The sequence below is a fragment of the Rutidosis leptorrhynchoides genome, chromosome 1 (genome assembly GCF_046630445.1).
Source record: "Rutidosis leptorrhynchoides isolate AG116_Rl617_1_P2 chromosome 1, CSIRO_AGI_Rlap_v1, whole genome shotgun sequence".
In the NCBI taxonomy this organism is placed as follows: domain Eukaryota; kingdom Viridiplantae; phylum Streptophyta; class Magnoliopsida; order Asterales; family Asteraceae; genus Rutidosis; species Rutidosis leptorrhynchoides.
Window position 1 is genome coordinate 577,907,648 of NC_092333.1, and position 15,897 is coordinate 577,923,544.

General features: G+C 37.5%; 1 protein-coding gene across 1 annotated transcript; it reads right to left on the reverse strand.

Moving 5' to 3' along the window:
* Window positions 1-14,368: 14,368 nt before the first annotated feature.
* On the reverse strand, window positions 14,369-15,433 carry LOC139845482 (uncharacterized). Its single transcript, XM_071835733.1, has one exon. It carries the CDS (start codon window positions 15,431-15,433, stop codon window positions 14,369-14,371), a length of 1,065 nt encoding a protein of 354 aa, XP_071691834.1.
* Window positions 15,434-15,897: the final 464 nt, after the last annotated feature.

A 15,897-nucleotide genomic window follows, 5' to 3' on the forward strand; every position in this document is an offset into this window, starting at 1 on the left:
ACAATGATAGTAACGATAGAACTATGGTTAAAGGTGGGTGTGCCATCCACAATTATCTCGGGTTTAGGTCAACGACACTTGCAATCAAATAGCCGATTTACTTTCGGTTTCCAAAGCAAAGTGCACATTTGAAAGGTGGTTTACAGTCCCACATGACTATGAAAATGTAGATCCTTAAGGAAATTGGATCTTTATGAAAACATTTGATCTTTTTGAAAATTTAATCTAGCTTTTACCATAGATAAGTTTTCCGGAATAACCCTTCACCGGTGTTTGCAAAATATTTTTGTGGGTTGTGTGGGTTTCAGATTTGAAAATTTTAGCTCAACACTTGTGGTTTTGTGTTACCCACTTGCTAACCTTGTATTGGGAAAGCAACACGTCCAGTTTACTTGTTCCGTATATTACCTTTCGGTAAACTACCGTCCGGTTGTAAAGGAAAGCGATGAACAAGAAACTGTTAAGGCAATGTCTAATGACATGCATATGATTATGGTCTTTAAACGTGTCGGATGCTAGTACTATCCTTTGTAGGAGCAATAGTAAAGATCATCCTATGATTTTTCGGTCTGGCACAAGGTCCTGTCTCCGACCATGCTATGCAACCACCGTTTCTTACGGTTGACACCCGATTTGGTTCAGGTGACCTAATGAATTCTGATGAATTCTCAGGATTTTACGTTCAATGGTAATGAACGCATTGAAAATAGGTTTTCAGAAAACAAATCGGTTTTATTTTTGATCAAAATATTTTCTCGTTCAAGCTCGAGTTTAGATATCATTGAATTCCATGAGTTTGTAATTCTCAATCTTTAAGGTCAATCTCTAGGATTGAGTAATATCAGTCTTAAAAGCTGATTTTTGATCTTTAAGGAGATTATCCTTTCTGGGGATTTGATTCATTAGTCTTATCAAGCTAATTTGCACGGTGCCTCCCCATTGTGCGAGATAAATCCTTCTCATGGTTAGGATAAATCTGACCACATGGCGACCCTGTTTGATGCTGAGGTCCGTGGATTTCCTGCTAATTTTAGAGATGACTTTTCTAGATTTTTCGTCAACCTACAGCTGGTCTGGACGACAACTTCATGACCTAAATCAAGAAGCGCGTTTCTTTTTCGGAAGACTTTACTTCCTTTTAATGATGGAATTGATTCATCGTGTAGATCCATCTTTCTTACAGTAAATCGGGTAAACCAGTTAATTTAGTCCAAAGTAAAAGCACCTGCAATAACTTTACAAAAATATGTGATAGATAGTTTTTAATTGAATAACTTGGTACATTCTCCCCACACTTGGCTTTTTTCATGCGTCTTTTTATATCTTAATAAATAAATTCAAGCGTTTTAGTTGTTTCTCAATTTATGTCCTTTCCGAGGTAACAATAATTTCGGCATTAACACCTAGTTTTATCGTTCATAAATATGTATAAACATGATTTTGAATTCATTTAGTTAAAAAATTTTAAAATTTTCATAATATTTAGAAAATAAGCCAAGTATAAACCCGAGAGAATTTATAACCCTTCCCCACACTTGAGATCATGCAATGCCCTCATTTGCATGAAATGAGACTATAATTATAAATTTATGAGGGTGATTAGTGTAGGAAAGTGATTAAAAATACCCAGTTTGTAATTACAAAGCTCGTCGAATGATAGATGGCGCGCCTCATCGTTCATTCCTTCATTTATTATATCACATTTGTTGTTTTGCATCTTGTCGTCAAAATCAGTAGCTTTTGCTTAACTTAATGTTAGTCTTTGAAAGTGCGTTGTTTTACCCTGTTGTTTACATGATAAAATACAAACATATATACATATTTTTAAAGTTGGGTATATTACCCCACGTTCAAAAATTTATAAAATCAAATATTTTTTTTTTTTTGCATACTTTAAATCAATAAAATAAAAAATAATGATGACAAAATTTTTCGCCCCGCCCTCGGGTAAAGTAATTTCGGCTCAACGACCTAGTCTTCAACTCACGACGAATTTTAGAAATCATTTTTTTTCAACTTAATGAAATAAAGTAAATTTTTGTTTTTAAATTCACACAAAACTTAAAAAGAAAACATATTAATTTCATATAAAACATAAAAAACAAAAAAATTCAGAATGGGGGGAGAAAACTAGTTCTTTAGTGTCTGCTAGTGGAAAAGACCAATCGGATTCTATTCTCGGAACTACACGAGAACAGAACAACTAACTCCAAACAGCATTTTCTTTTTAGAATATTTGAATCTCCTCACACTTAGGTAGATGTGGTGTCGAAATTGTGATTAACTTCATCGTCAATTTCTCTTGGACCATAATCAACTTGCATATCTGTGACTTTTGCTTTAAGCCAGTGACCAGCTTTTTCCGTAATATCCACAAATTCAACTAGCTTCGCCTTTTCTTTAGGCGACAGATTGGATACTAACCGGTTATATAACTTAAAGTTCCCCTTACTTTTAGCATCAATAACCCGTTTAAAAAGTTTCTTCATTGAACTGTTAATAACGAGGTCATTTAATTTCGTATCAACTATGGGGTTCTTTATTATCAAGTCATCATTAGGTGTTACTTCATTTTCCCCACACTTAGGCGTTCTATTATTGTTAAGCATTACCGTTGGAGTTGGTAAAACAACATGGTTCTTAACAATTGTTTTTGTCGGTTCAACGGTTTTGGTTTGTGGATATTTAGACTTTCGAATCATAAAGGTGATCGATTTCTCATCATTACTAAGTGTCATTCTACCCTTTCTTACATCAAATAACGCCCCGGTGGACGCTAAGAATGGTCGACCTAAAATTAGAGGAACGTTTGAGTCCTCTTCTATGTCAATGACAATGAATTCGACTAGAAAGGTTAAATTACCTACTTGAATGGGTAGGTTGTCAGCAATTCCAACTGGGTGCTTAATGGTTTGATCAAGGAGTCGAACACTCATATCCGTTGGAGTTAACTCACCTACACCTAATCTCTTATATAATGAAAGAGGCATAACACTCACACTTGAACCTAAATCTGCTAGTGCATCATACATGACACAGTCACTAAGTAGACAAGGAACAATAAATTCACCCGGATCACCTACCCTAGGTGGAGGATTTGGTGGAACTGTCTTCACCGGGTTTACTTCTACTGTTTTTGTTTCTTGCACTTTTTTATTTTTCTTCTTTCCAGAGGTATCACAAACTTTATTACCTATTACTTGCTCATACTCAACTCCTTTTCTTGGAAACGGGATGGGTGGTCTGTATGGTGCCACCACTGGCTTTACATACTCGGGTGGTGGTGGTGGTGTAACTTCTTCATTGTTACTTACATCTAAAACCTCCCCATCTTCTGATGCTGGTTTTTCAGAATTTGTTGAAACCATATTAACATTTTCATTCCGAGGATTTACTTCAGTATTACTCGGTAGCTTTCCTTATTTCCTTTCACTCATCAATCTAACAAGAGTACCTACTTGTTTTTCTAGATTCAAAATAGAAGCTTGTTGAGTTCTAAATGACTGATCAAACCTCTCATTCGTTTGAGTTTGAGTTTCAATAAATTGTGTTTGAGATTCAACTAGCTTAAATACCACTTCTTCCAGATTTAACTTTTTCTCTTCGGTTTGTTGTGGTGGTTTATACAAGCCAGGTCTTTGTTGATTGAAAGTGTTGTTTTAAGTTGGTTGGTTATTCGGACCTTGTTGGTTATACGAGTTATTGTCGGGTCCTTTTGGATTGTAAAGAATGTTTTGATTTCGATTGAAGTTTGGCCTTGGCGGTTGATAATTATTCTGATAACTATTTTCCAGCCTTTGGTTCATGTAGACAACATTCTCACGTTGTTCCATCATTTGTTCAATGTGACAGTCTTTCATTAAGTGTGGTCCACCGCATTGCTCACAACTGATTCGTATTGCGTGAATATCTTTATTCATCTTTTCCATTCGTCTCTCGAAAGCATCTATTTTTGCGGAAACGGAATCAAAGTTATGGCTAGAATCGGCTCTAGCCGCTTTAGATGAACGATATATATCTTTCTCTTGGTGCCACTCATGAGAGTGGGAGGCTGTGTTATCAATAATTTTGTAAGCTTCAGTTGCTGTTTTCTTCATAATGGAACCACCAGCTGTTATGTCGATGTCTTTTCGTGTAGCAACGTTGACACCTTGGTAGAATATTTGTACTATTTGATAAGTGTCTAAACCGTGTTGAGGACATCCTCTCAACAACTTTCCAAATCTTGTCCACGCCTCATATAGAGTTTCATTTGACTTTTGTGTGAACGTAACAATTTCTCCTTGAAGTCTCACGGCTTTAGATGCCGGAAAGAATCTTTGAAGAAATTTCTCAACTAAAATATCCCATGAGTCAATCGTTCCTTCAGGTAACGATTCTAACCAATCTTTGGCTTCTCCCTTTAAAGTCCAGGGAAATAACATGAGATATATCTGTTCATCCTCAACTTCTCTGATTTTGAATAGTGTACAGATCCTATTAAACGTTCGAAGATGTTGGTTTGGATCTTCTTTTGCTGTACCACCGAATTGGCATTGATTAGTGACCATGTGTAGGATTTGTCCTTTGATTTCATAATCTGGAGCATTAACATCTGGCTTAATAATGGCGTGACCTTGACCAGTGCGTGTAGCTTTCATTCGATCTTCCATACTTTGAGGTTCCGTTACTTTCATATTTGAATTTGTTGAATACGAATCACTAGAGGATTCTGATTTAACGGTTTATGGTTCAGGATCTTGGAATTGTCCTTGAATATCCTCCGGGTTCTTAGTTGTGAAGTCGGGTTCAAAAGATGGATTATCGAAAATTTGAGTTGGAGTTCTTGTTTGACTAGATGATGATTCTAAAGAAAAATCAACGGCGATAATATTGGCTAGATGTCTTGATCGAGTTACAGGTGGTGAACGTATGAAAGGTGGTGAACGTTTTACTCGGTGCATTCACTGAATATCCTATTAGTTTTTAAAAGGAAAGAAAAATTATATAAGTTATTCAATTAATAGACTTTTCTGATTTTGCCCACGTTTCGAATAGCCAAAAGATGCAGCAGAGGGGCAGGATTCGTTTGGTCTCAATATAATTGAGTACTGTTTGGCTCCAATAACCCGGTCCACGTACAAATCCAACTATTACTACGAACCAGAAAATTTTGATGTCTATCAATTTAACCACTTAAAATAAATTTTCGTAATTTTAAGAAATTTAGATAAGAAGTAGAATAAAAATCTTATCCTAAAACTAGAATAGCGAGAAATAAGAAAGAAAAAAAACGCGTCGAAAAAGGTCAAAAAATAAAAGGTCGAAAAATAGGCGTCGAAAAATAAAAATAAGAAACTAGCGCGAAAAACAGCGTCGCAAAATTCTAAAGCACATAAATCTTAGTCTAAGGAATAAGCACTTAAGGGATTTTACGGCAAACCTAAAAATTCTAGAAATAAAAATAACTATGGCAAAACTAAACTTAATACTAAAAATTGTAACTAGAGTCTAAAAATCTAAAGGTAATAAAAAAAAACTTTTTTTTTAATTTTTTTTTTATATTTCGTTTTTTAAGGATTTTAAAATTTTTAAAAAAAAAATTTTTTTTTTTTATATTTTTTTTTAAACTTTTTTTTTTAAATTTTTCTTAAAAAAAAATGATTTTTTTTACAAATTTTTTTTAAAACGAATTTTTTTCTTTAAAAAAAACGATTTTTTTTACACAATTTTTTTTTAAAAGGAATTAATAATTTTTTTATTATTATTATTATTTTTCAAAACTTTTTTTTAACTCATTTAATATTCATGAATAGTAAATGAAAAGAAATTAATTAATTTACTATTCACATAAAAGCGACATGATAGAAATTATTAATTGCAAGTTACATAATATACCCCTGAAATATTTAATAAATATGACTTTTTAAAACTTTTAAAACTTTTACGATTCAAAATAGTAAAGGAAAGAAATTAATTAATTTACTATTCACATAAAAGCGACATTATAGAAATTATTAATTATAAGTTACATAATATACCCCTGAAATATTTAATAAATACGACTTTTTAAAACTTTTAAAACTTTTACGTATCAAATTTGATTCTAAAATATTATTATATTATTATATTTTATTTCAATATTATTATATTATTATATTTATTAAATTATTATATTTAAATTAATATATCTTTAATCAATCAAAAACTAAAAAAAAAAACTTAAATACCCCGTGAAAACACAAAAAGTGTCCCCGAAATTACTTTTTTTTATAACTATATTTTTACAGATATAAATTAAAAATATAGCGTTTTAGCGCTCCCCGGCAGCGGCGCCAAAAACTTGATGATGTAGCGTGAGGGTACGAAATAGTATTATTTTTAATACAAAATACTACAAAATATGACACAAGTTTTATTAATTTACGGATGGGATATACCTAAACCTTGCTACAACATTATAGGCAGTGTACCTAATCGTAGAGTAGTGTAGTTTTTAGTAAGTCCGGTTCGTTCCACAGGGAGCTAGTGATTACGTACTATATTTTTATAAAACTATATATATATATATATATATATATATATATATATATATATATATATATATATATATATATATATAAGTAGTAATATTATTATAAAAGGGGGTTTTTTACCGTTTAATGACCGGTTTGTCGATTTTATATTTTTAAGCGTAAAGATAAATGACAATAATTAAAGTGCGTAAAATAAATAAATGACGATAAATAAAATAACAATAAATAAAATTGCGATAGAATATGAAATAAAAGGATTATGCTTATTTAAACTTCCGTAATCATGATGTTTAACGTTTTGATTTTAATTAATTGTTACTCGGGTTAATTGTCATTTGTCATGGTTTATTTGACACCTATCTGGTTTTTATCCATAATAGTCCATCGGTCATAAATATAAAGTGCGAGTGTCCTCGTCAAATTACCCTTATACCCGAAGTCAAATATTCCAACTAATTAAGGATTTAAACTGTGACGCAGTTATCACTTCTGTCAAAATTACACCAGTTATCACTGTATGTAATCTACCCCTGTTTTGATTAGATATGAATATTAATTTACCCACTTGATCAGTTTGAATAATCAATTACCCAACCCGAATAATTAATTAAATGATTATAATAGATTCTATATGAACGTCACTAAATAGGACAACCATAATCATTATTAATTATTAGGATAAATAATTTGAAGATAGGTTCGACAGACTCTAATGAGTTGTCACTCAATTAGACAATACCCCCTATCTATTAATAGTCAATAGTCCAATTTCCACAAGTGTCGGTCTTTTGCCCAAACCTTAATTATGGTACAAAATCCAATAACCCCGTCTTAATATTTAGTCAAACATCACGATTACTTCGGCTTAAATAAGCATAATAATAACTTAGTTACGAGACATTAATTTAAAAAGGAAGAACATAACTTACAGTGATTATTAATCGTGTAGCGTTACACGGACAGAGTTTCGACTTTAAAACCCGTAAAGCATTCCTTACAATAACCCAATTATTATTAAACTTAAACTAAAATTAAAATTATAATTATAAATATATATATTACATGTAAAGAGAAAGAAAGAAGAAAAGGTGTACATAAATCGATCAAATGAATTGCCTTTTATAGGCAAATATTGAATTGAAATTTTCACTTATGACCCCTTAACTATGCTCAATTAACAACTTTTTATTATTTATTATTATTCTTATTATGAATTATTTAAATATTATATTATATTCTTGTGCATAGTTGACTTGTACTTTCAGCTCCGTTGCGTCGAGCGTTGATAGTTGGCTCGGGTACCGGTTCCGGATTTTCGAACGTCCTTTCGTATAATTTAATATCTTGTACTTTGCGTTTTGTAACTTGTACTCTTGTCATTTTTAGACGTTTCTCATCAATAAATTGAACCTTTTGAATTGTATCTTGTACATTTGAGCTTTTTGGACGTTTGTGTCTTCAAATCTTCGTTTTCGCCTTTTGTCTTCGCACTTATTTATTTAAACAATTACAATGAAAATATAATACAATTACATATGAAAACCTATTATTTAGAAGGGATATTGCTCTGAAATATATGTTCCTTTTTAGCCTTATCAATCACAGTTAATAAACTGATAGTAAAGCAGATAGAAACCTAATGAGTACCTAAATAGTTGATATGACTAAGACCTAAGGCAACAATCAGACAAGAACATGCAATAGGCTTGGGTCATACAGTAAAGGCACTAACTAGATCTTAACAGCTCCTAAGAGGTCTCTTCAAAATAGTCATTAGGCATACTAGGTCATTCATTTCTCAATTCCTAGGTTCCGTGTCCTAAAAGTGCATTAGATGCCTCTCGGGAGCTCCGGCCATTCCGAGTTCATAGAATCTTCAGATACAGTATAACCAGGGGTCTTAATCCTATGAAGTAGCTAATTTCATATAGGTGGACAAGTCCTGATCACAACCTAAGTTGGTCAATCCTTAAGATGCTAGCATACAAATCTATCAGACTTCCTAGTTCAGCATTATAACAGTAATCGTACTATATTAACATAATTACGCTAACTCAAACTTCTATCATGGCAATATCGGAATGCATTATTAAACATAAAAAGTAAGAATACATGTTTAATACAAAAGACAAGCGTTTCGGATAAAAACCTGAAAAGGTCGAACTAATCTGCCCGGGATCGCAGGGACTCGCCGGGATATCCTCCGAAAAATAAAAGCTAAGCTAACTACTACTAAAAACTAACTAAAAGATTGAAAATATAAATAGAATTGCAAGTTGAGTGTGTGTTGGAATGAATGGAGAAGGCCCTTTAAATAGACCAGAATTTTTCCAAATACGCCTGGCAGGCTGTATGGCAGGCCGTATGGTGGGGCGTATTTGGCAGCCGTATGGCTGGCAGGCCGTTTTTCGAGGGCGTTTGCTGGGCCGTATGGCAGGCCGTATCCCATACAGGCAGGCCGTATGGCAGCCCGTATGGTAGGTCGTACGTGGTGCTGGTCAGCCTTGATTCACTGGATCGTAACTTGAATTCTAGTCTTTCACCGTTTTCGCTCTAGAATCTTCGTTTTAGCTCCGTTTTACTTGATTATTTTTGCATCGCCTTTGTATTTACTTAATCTACAAAATCAATCAAAAAAGCGATAATTTTGCCGGCAAAGTTTTAATCTTTATTGTTTAAGGGCTTAATTTAGGGGGTAAAAACGTGACTTTTTGCCCGATATCAGATGCCTTTGTGGATACCTCCAAGCTCATTGATGTTTATATCTCTCATTGCTATCGTTCTGCTATTTATAACCACCTCGTCCTGTCTCGTTTGAAGCAGAAATCTGGCGATGTTGTGTGTCTAGAGAAGGAGGTGGAAGAGCTTAGGGATGTCAATGCATCTTCCAAGGAGTCTGTGAAGAAGCTCCAGGAGCAATTGTTATTGAACACATCTTGGGAAGAGAAGGTGAAATCAGCCAAGAGTGAGATTCTGAGCATGCAGGAGAAACAGAAGCTTAATGAAAAGAGGATTGCTGACTTGGAAGAGGAGAACAAGGTTCTTTGTCAGGAAGCAAAGGTGTTGGCAGATCAGAAGAAGAGGTTTGATGGTTTAAAAGCAGATTATTCTCTGATATGATTACCCAGGTCATTCCACATGTCTGTAGGCAGGTTATTCGCAGCAAAGAGTTGAGCACGTTTGTTGGTGATGTTGCTCTTGCTAGCAAACTTGAGGAGAGGTGTCAATTGTTGACCGAGTTATCCAAGCAGGGCAAGCTTGAGCTTAGCAGCTATTCGAAGTATACCGATCAAGCTTCAGCCCTTGTTGATGCTGTTTATGCCCGCTTTGCCGATGTTGAGCTCAACTATGTCTCCTCTGTTGCTGCTCACTCTGATGCTAAGCCTGTGGAGCTCCTTGCCTTGGTTGCGGAGCAATGATCTTTGTGGTTGGTTTGTTTTGTGATCCTCTTTTGCTGTGGTGACATGTATGCTAATTACCTTATGTTTAATGTACTTTTATCAGGCCTGCGTGCCTGCTGATTTGGGGCTTTGTTGCCTATAAACAATTTGTATTCAGTATTTTGTGGGTTGTCATGCCCATCTATGTGCTATTACTCTATTTAACTTTTAAACAGGTTATGTATTTGGGTTTTTTGATTGCCTTTTGGTCATCTACGTGTGACCCTTTAGCGTCCAAATATGTGCACTATTTCCGTGTAGAATATACCTTTTTGTGTATTGCTTAAGTGTAGGAAGTATTCCTTTTGTGAATATTCTGCAATATCTTCGGTATACTTCTTGGGTTACCTCTTGCATATTGCTAGAGTTTGATAAGTATTCCTCTTGGGAATACTCTGCAATAGCTTCGGTATACCTCTTGGGTTACCTTTTGCATATTGCTAGAGTTTGATAAGTATTCCTCTTGGGAATACTCTGCAATAGCTTCGGTATACCTCTTGGGTTACCTCTTGCATATTGCTAGAGTTTGATAAGTATTCCTCTTGGTAATATTCTGCAATAGCTTCGGTATACCTCTTGGGTTACCTCTTGCATATTGCTAGAGTTTGATAAGTATTCCTCTTGGGAATATTCTGCAATAGCTTCGGTATACTTCTTGGGTTACCTCTTGCATATTGCTAGTGTTTGATAAGTATTCCTCTTGGGAATACTTTGCAATAACTTCGGTATACCTCTTGGGTTACCTCTTGCATATTGCTAGAGTTTGATAAGTATTCCTCTTGGGAATACTCTGCAATAGGTTCGGTATACCTCTTGGGTTACCTCTTGCATATTGCTAGAGTTTGATAAGTATTCCTCTTGGGAATATTCTGCAATAGCTTCGGTATACCTCTTGGGTTACCTCTTTCATATTGCTAGAGTTTGATAAGTATTATAAAATTAGACTTGGTGTTTCCAAAAGATAGTAGGATTGCATTCAAATTACTTGTGGTAGGAAGCGTATAAGTTTCAACTACCCATTACAAATTTTCCTACTTACATACAACTAGAAATCTAGAAATAAAACTTTCAAAGGTTTACCCCGTTCCAGGTTCTGGGGACCTGTTTTCCTTCCGTGGTTTCAAGTTTGTATGAACCATTCCCAAAAGCTTCGGAGATTATGTATGGGCCTTCCCAAGTTGGACCCATCTTCCCTTCGTATTCCACTTTGCTAGTGCTGTTGAGCCTTAGGACATAGTCTTCGACCTTGTATACCGATGGTTTGACTCGCTTGTTGTAATACTTCTCAATCATTTTCTTGTATGCTGCTTCCCGAATCAGCACAGCTTCCCTTCTTTCCTCCATGAGGTCAAGGTTAAGACGGAGATTCTCCTCGTTCTCTTCAAGGTTTGCGGTTCTTTTTGTTAATACATGTATCTTCGTGGGCAATACCGCCTCAGTGCCATAAACCAAACTATAGGGGGTTTCTCCGTTACTCCTTTTGGGTGTGGTTCGGTGAGTCCATAAAACTAGGGGGAGTTCTTCCATCCATCCTTGGTGGCATTTACCCAATCGCTTCTCAAGGCCTTTTAAGATATCCCTGTTGGTTACTTCAACCTGTCCGTTCCCTTGTGGTTGGTAAACGGAGGTAAAGGTTTTCTTTATCTGTAATTTCTCGCAGAACCCCGGGAAGATACCTTCAGCGAATCGTTTCCCATTATCCAAAACGATTTCTTGGGGTGTCCCAAACCGGCACATGATGTGCTCCCAGACGAATTTTTCTATATGTTTCCCCGTCGTGGGGCTTAATGGTTTTGCTTCCGTCCACTTTGTGAAGTAGTCTATCGCAACTACCAACCATTTGTAGCCTCCTAGTGCTTCGTTGAGTGGACCTACTAGATCTATGCCCCACTTTGAGAAAGGCCATGCTGATAGCACCGATATCATCTCTTGCTTTGGCTGTTTTCGTAAAAGCGTGACTGTATCTTCGTGCATGGTCGGCCAGTAATACCCCATCCTTAGTATCTTTGCCACGATTGACTTTGGTCCGGAATGGAGTCCACATATACCTTCATGCATTTCTCTGATGATCATCGAAGCTTGGTTTGGTCCGACACATCGAAGCCATGGGGGTAAGGAAAGATTTTCTATACAGGGCTCCGTTCATCATTTTGTATGACGGTTCTTTGATCCGTATCTTTCGTGCTTCCTTTTTATCCTCGGGTAAAATTCCGAGTTCCAAGTATTCCCTTAGTGGCTTCATCCATGTATTTTCTTCTTCGGTGATTAAGTCGTGGACTTCCTGAGCTTCAATGGACCTTTTTTCTAACACTTCGACCAATACTTCCTTCGCCAAGTGTGTGAAGGTGATAGAGGCTAATTTGCTCAGAGCATCTGCTTTCTTATTTTGACTCCTTTTCACATGTTCGATTATGAATCTTCTGAAGCTTTCCACCAGTTCCCTGACCTTTGACAAATAGAGTTGTATGGTTGGTTGTCTTGCTTCGAAGATACCTAAGACCTGGTTGGTAACGAGTTGTGAATCTAAAAAGGCTTGCAAATGCTTAATTTTCATCTCTTTCGCTATTATGAGCCCGACGAGCAGAGCTTCATATTCTGCTTCGTTGTTGGTTGTGTTGAACTCGAAACGGAGTGCATAAGTAAACTCTTGTCCTTCTGGGTTAATTAACATAAGCCTTGCCCCTGAGCCATCAGAGCTAGAGGCTCCGTCGGTGAACAATTTCCATTCCTTCGTTTCAACAGACGGAGTGATGATTTGTACGAAGGTGGAGTCACTCTCTTCGTCTATCTCCGTTGTTTCTACCATGAAGTCTGCTAGCACTTGGGCTTTGATTGAATGACGAGCTTGGAAATTGATGTCATGTTCCCCGAGCTCTATGGCCCATTTCGCCATTCTACCCGACTTTTCTGACTTCATAAGAACCTGCCTAATTTACTTGTTAGTTAACAAAATGATAGGATGAGCTTGAAAGTACCTTCGTAATTTCCTTGGGGTATGAACCAGGGCAAGCGTGAGCTTCTCGAGTTCTGAATAGTTGACTTCCGTACCTTGTAGGACCCAGCTTACGAAGTATATTGGGACCTGCATCCTTTCTCGCTCTGCTCTAACACCGCACTGATGCATTCCTTGGACGTCGCTAGATAGAGGTATAGTGTTTCCCCTAGCTTCGGCGACGCCAGGGTTGGCAGATTAGCTATGTGTGCCTTCATAGCAATGAAGGCTTGTTCGGCTTCTTCGGTCCATGATATCTTCTTCGCTCCCAAACATCCTTTTAGAACTTTGAGGAAAGGCAACTGATTTTTAGCCCCCTTGGACAGAAAAAGGCTTAATGACGCTAGCTTCCCGTTTAAACTCTGCATTTCTTTGACTGTGGTTGGGGTTTTGATTTGTTGTAGCTTGTCTACTTTCTCTGGGTTTGCTATGATTCCTTTCTTAGTGATATAATATCCTAGGAACCTTCCCTCCTCTACCCCGAACGAGTACTTCTTGGGGTTCAGCTTCATGTTGACTGTCCGAAGAGTGTCGAAGGTTTCTTTAATGTCTTTCAACTAAGTGCTTTCTTCGAAGCTTTTGATCACCATGTCATCAACATAAGCCTCCAAGTTTCTCCCTAGTTGCTTACGAAAAACTTTGTCTACCAGCCTTTGGTATGTGGCTCCGGCGTTCTTCAGTCCGAAAGGCATCTTCTTATACCAATAGATCCCCTTGCTTGTGAAGAATGATGTCTTTTCTTCGTCTTCTTCTGCCATTTGAATCTGATGATAACCTTTGTAGGCATCAAGAAAACATTTATATTTGTACCCGGTTAGGGATTCCACCTTCCAATCAATCTCCGGCAGGGGGTAGCAATCCTTAGGGCAAGCTTTATTGATATTCGTGAAATCAACACACATCCTCCATCCTTCGTTAGATTTCTTCACCATTACGGGATTCGCCACCCAAGTGGGATATTTTTCTTCTCGGATTATGCCATCTTGGAGTAGCTCTTCAACCTCTTTGCAAGCAGCCTCATCTCTCTTGTTGGTGAGGTTTCTTTTCTTCTGATGTATCGGCTCTGGGTGATTGTATTCGTTGAGCTTGTGCTCTGTGGAGAAGGTTGTTCCATCAATACTGAGCGTTCAAAGGATGCTGATCATATCTCCGTATTCCCAAGCAAAGATGTCGATATTGGCTTGTAGAAGCTTGCGAAACTTTCTCTTCATTTCCGAAGGTAGTGAACCTCCGATAGTTACTTGTTGCTCGGGGAACAGAGGATTGATGGAGATTTTCTCTTCACTCGAATCTTCCTCTCTAGTTTCAAGGATGCATTCACCTGGCCTTTCCTCCATTTCCCTAATAGCCATGATTACCTTCTCTCGATCATAGGTTGAAACTAGGGTACCAATCCCTTCGGGTGTGTAGAACTTCACTAATTAGTGTATAGTGGATGCAAGTATCCCCATTTTCATCATGGCTAGACTTCCTAGCAGAATGTTGTGCTGTGAGGTGGACCGGACTACTACAAAGTCTAGCATTTCGGTTCTGGACAACGGTGGTTCTCCGATGGTGAAATCGAGATCTACCTCTCCGATAGGCCAGCATCTTTCCCCGGAGAATCCGACTAGAGGTACCCTTGGTGGGCTCAGGCGGGCTTTGATGGCAGGGCTAAGCTGATCGAAACAATGCTCATACATGATGTCGCATGCGCTGCCGCCATCCAAGTAAGCTCGATGTACCTCTCTTTCGAAGATTCGTCCGTTGATTGTAACAGGTTTGTCAGAGGGAGTGATGGTATCGAGTGCTGGGAAGGAGATCTCTTCCCAATCTATCACTCCGCTCTTTCTTCCCCTCTTGTAGGTCCTTAGCTTCTCAACTGCGAAGCATTCTGCAACCGTCAGTATGGCGTTATCTGCATTTGGTTTCTTTTCTTCGGGCTTAGGCTCTTGCTTGGGTACCTTCGGGTTGCGTATGCCTTTTACTAAGTGTGTTAATTTTCCAGATCTGACAGCCTCCTCTATGGCCTGCCTCAACTGTATGCAGTCGTACGTTTCGTGCCCGAAGTCATTATGAAAATCACAAAATTTGCTTATGTCTCTCATCTTTCCCTTGCTATTCAGCTTTGGTGGAGCTTTAAAGGCTTGGGCAGCCCTTTCGATAGCTAGAATTTGTTTAGGTGACTTTATCAACGTCCCGAGGATCCCAGGAGTGTTTTCCCTTCTGTAAGGGGAGAACCTATTCCGCTCGTTCCTTCTTCCGGACTTCTCTTCACGGTGACTTGGCTTTTCTTTTCGCTTGAAGCCCTGAGATTCTTCGTATCCGAAGCTATTGGCGGTGTCTTTCACATCTAGCCAAACGTACGCTTTGTCTAGCAAAGCTTCGTAAGTGTCGGGGAGATCCCGACTAAGATGCTCTACCAATGCTCGGGTCTTATAGTCGTATAAGAGTCCCGAGATCCTTTGTGACTCAGGGAGTCCTGGGATCTGTTGGGTTTCGTCCATATACTAAACGAGAAAAACTCTCGAAGCTTCACTGTCCTTTTGCTTGATTCTGTGTGCAGCAATATGATTCTTCTTATGTTTCTTTTGCTGGCTGAACTTTGACCTGAAAAGTCGTTTAAGGTCCTCGAAGCTCGAGATGAAATCCTTTGCTAAAGAGTCAAACCAGATCCTTGCATCGCTTTTGAGCACGTATGAGAACGCGTGACAAGCTACGGCTGTCTCCCATCTTGACATTCGAGCCGCACCTTCGAAGATATTTATAAAATCATCAGGGTCATCTTTTCCCTCGTAATATCCCAGGTGGGAAGGTATATTCATCCCGATAGGCAGCGGGTGGTTTTGTATCGAAGATACAAAAGGAGTTTTCTGGATCCTCCAGGATTGGTCTAAGCATCCGCCAGCGTTTCCATTGGCTTCGTGATGAAGGTTGTTCGCTGCACGCGTACACACCTTGATTGGGCAAA

Excerpts from the sequence above, each read along its gene's own strand:
- LOC139845482 (XM_071835733.1), bottom strand. The coding sequence starts at position 15,433 with ATGGACGAAACCCAACAGATCCCAGGACTCCCTGAGTCACAAAGGATC.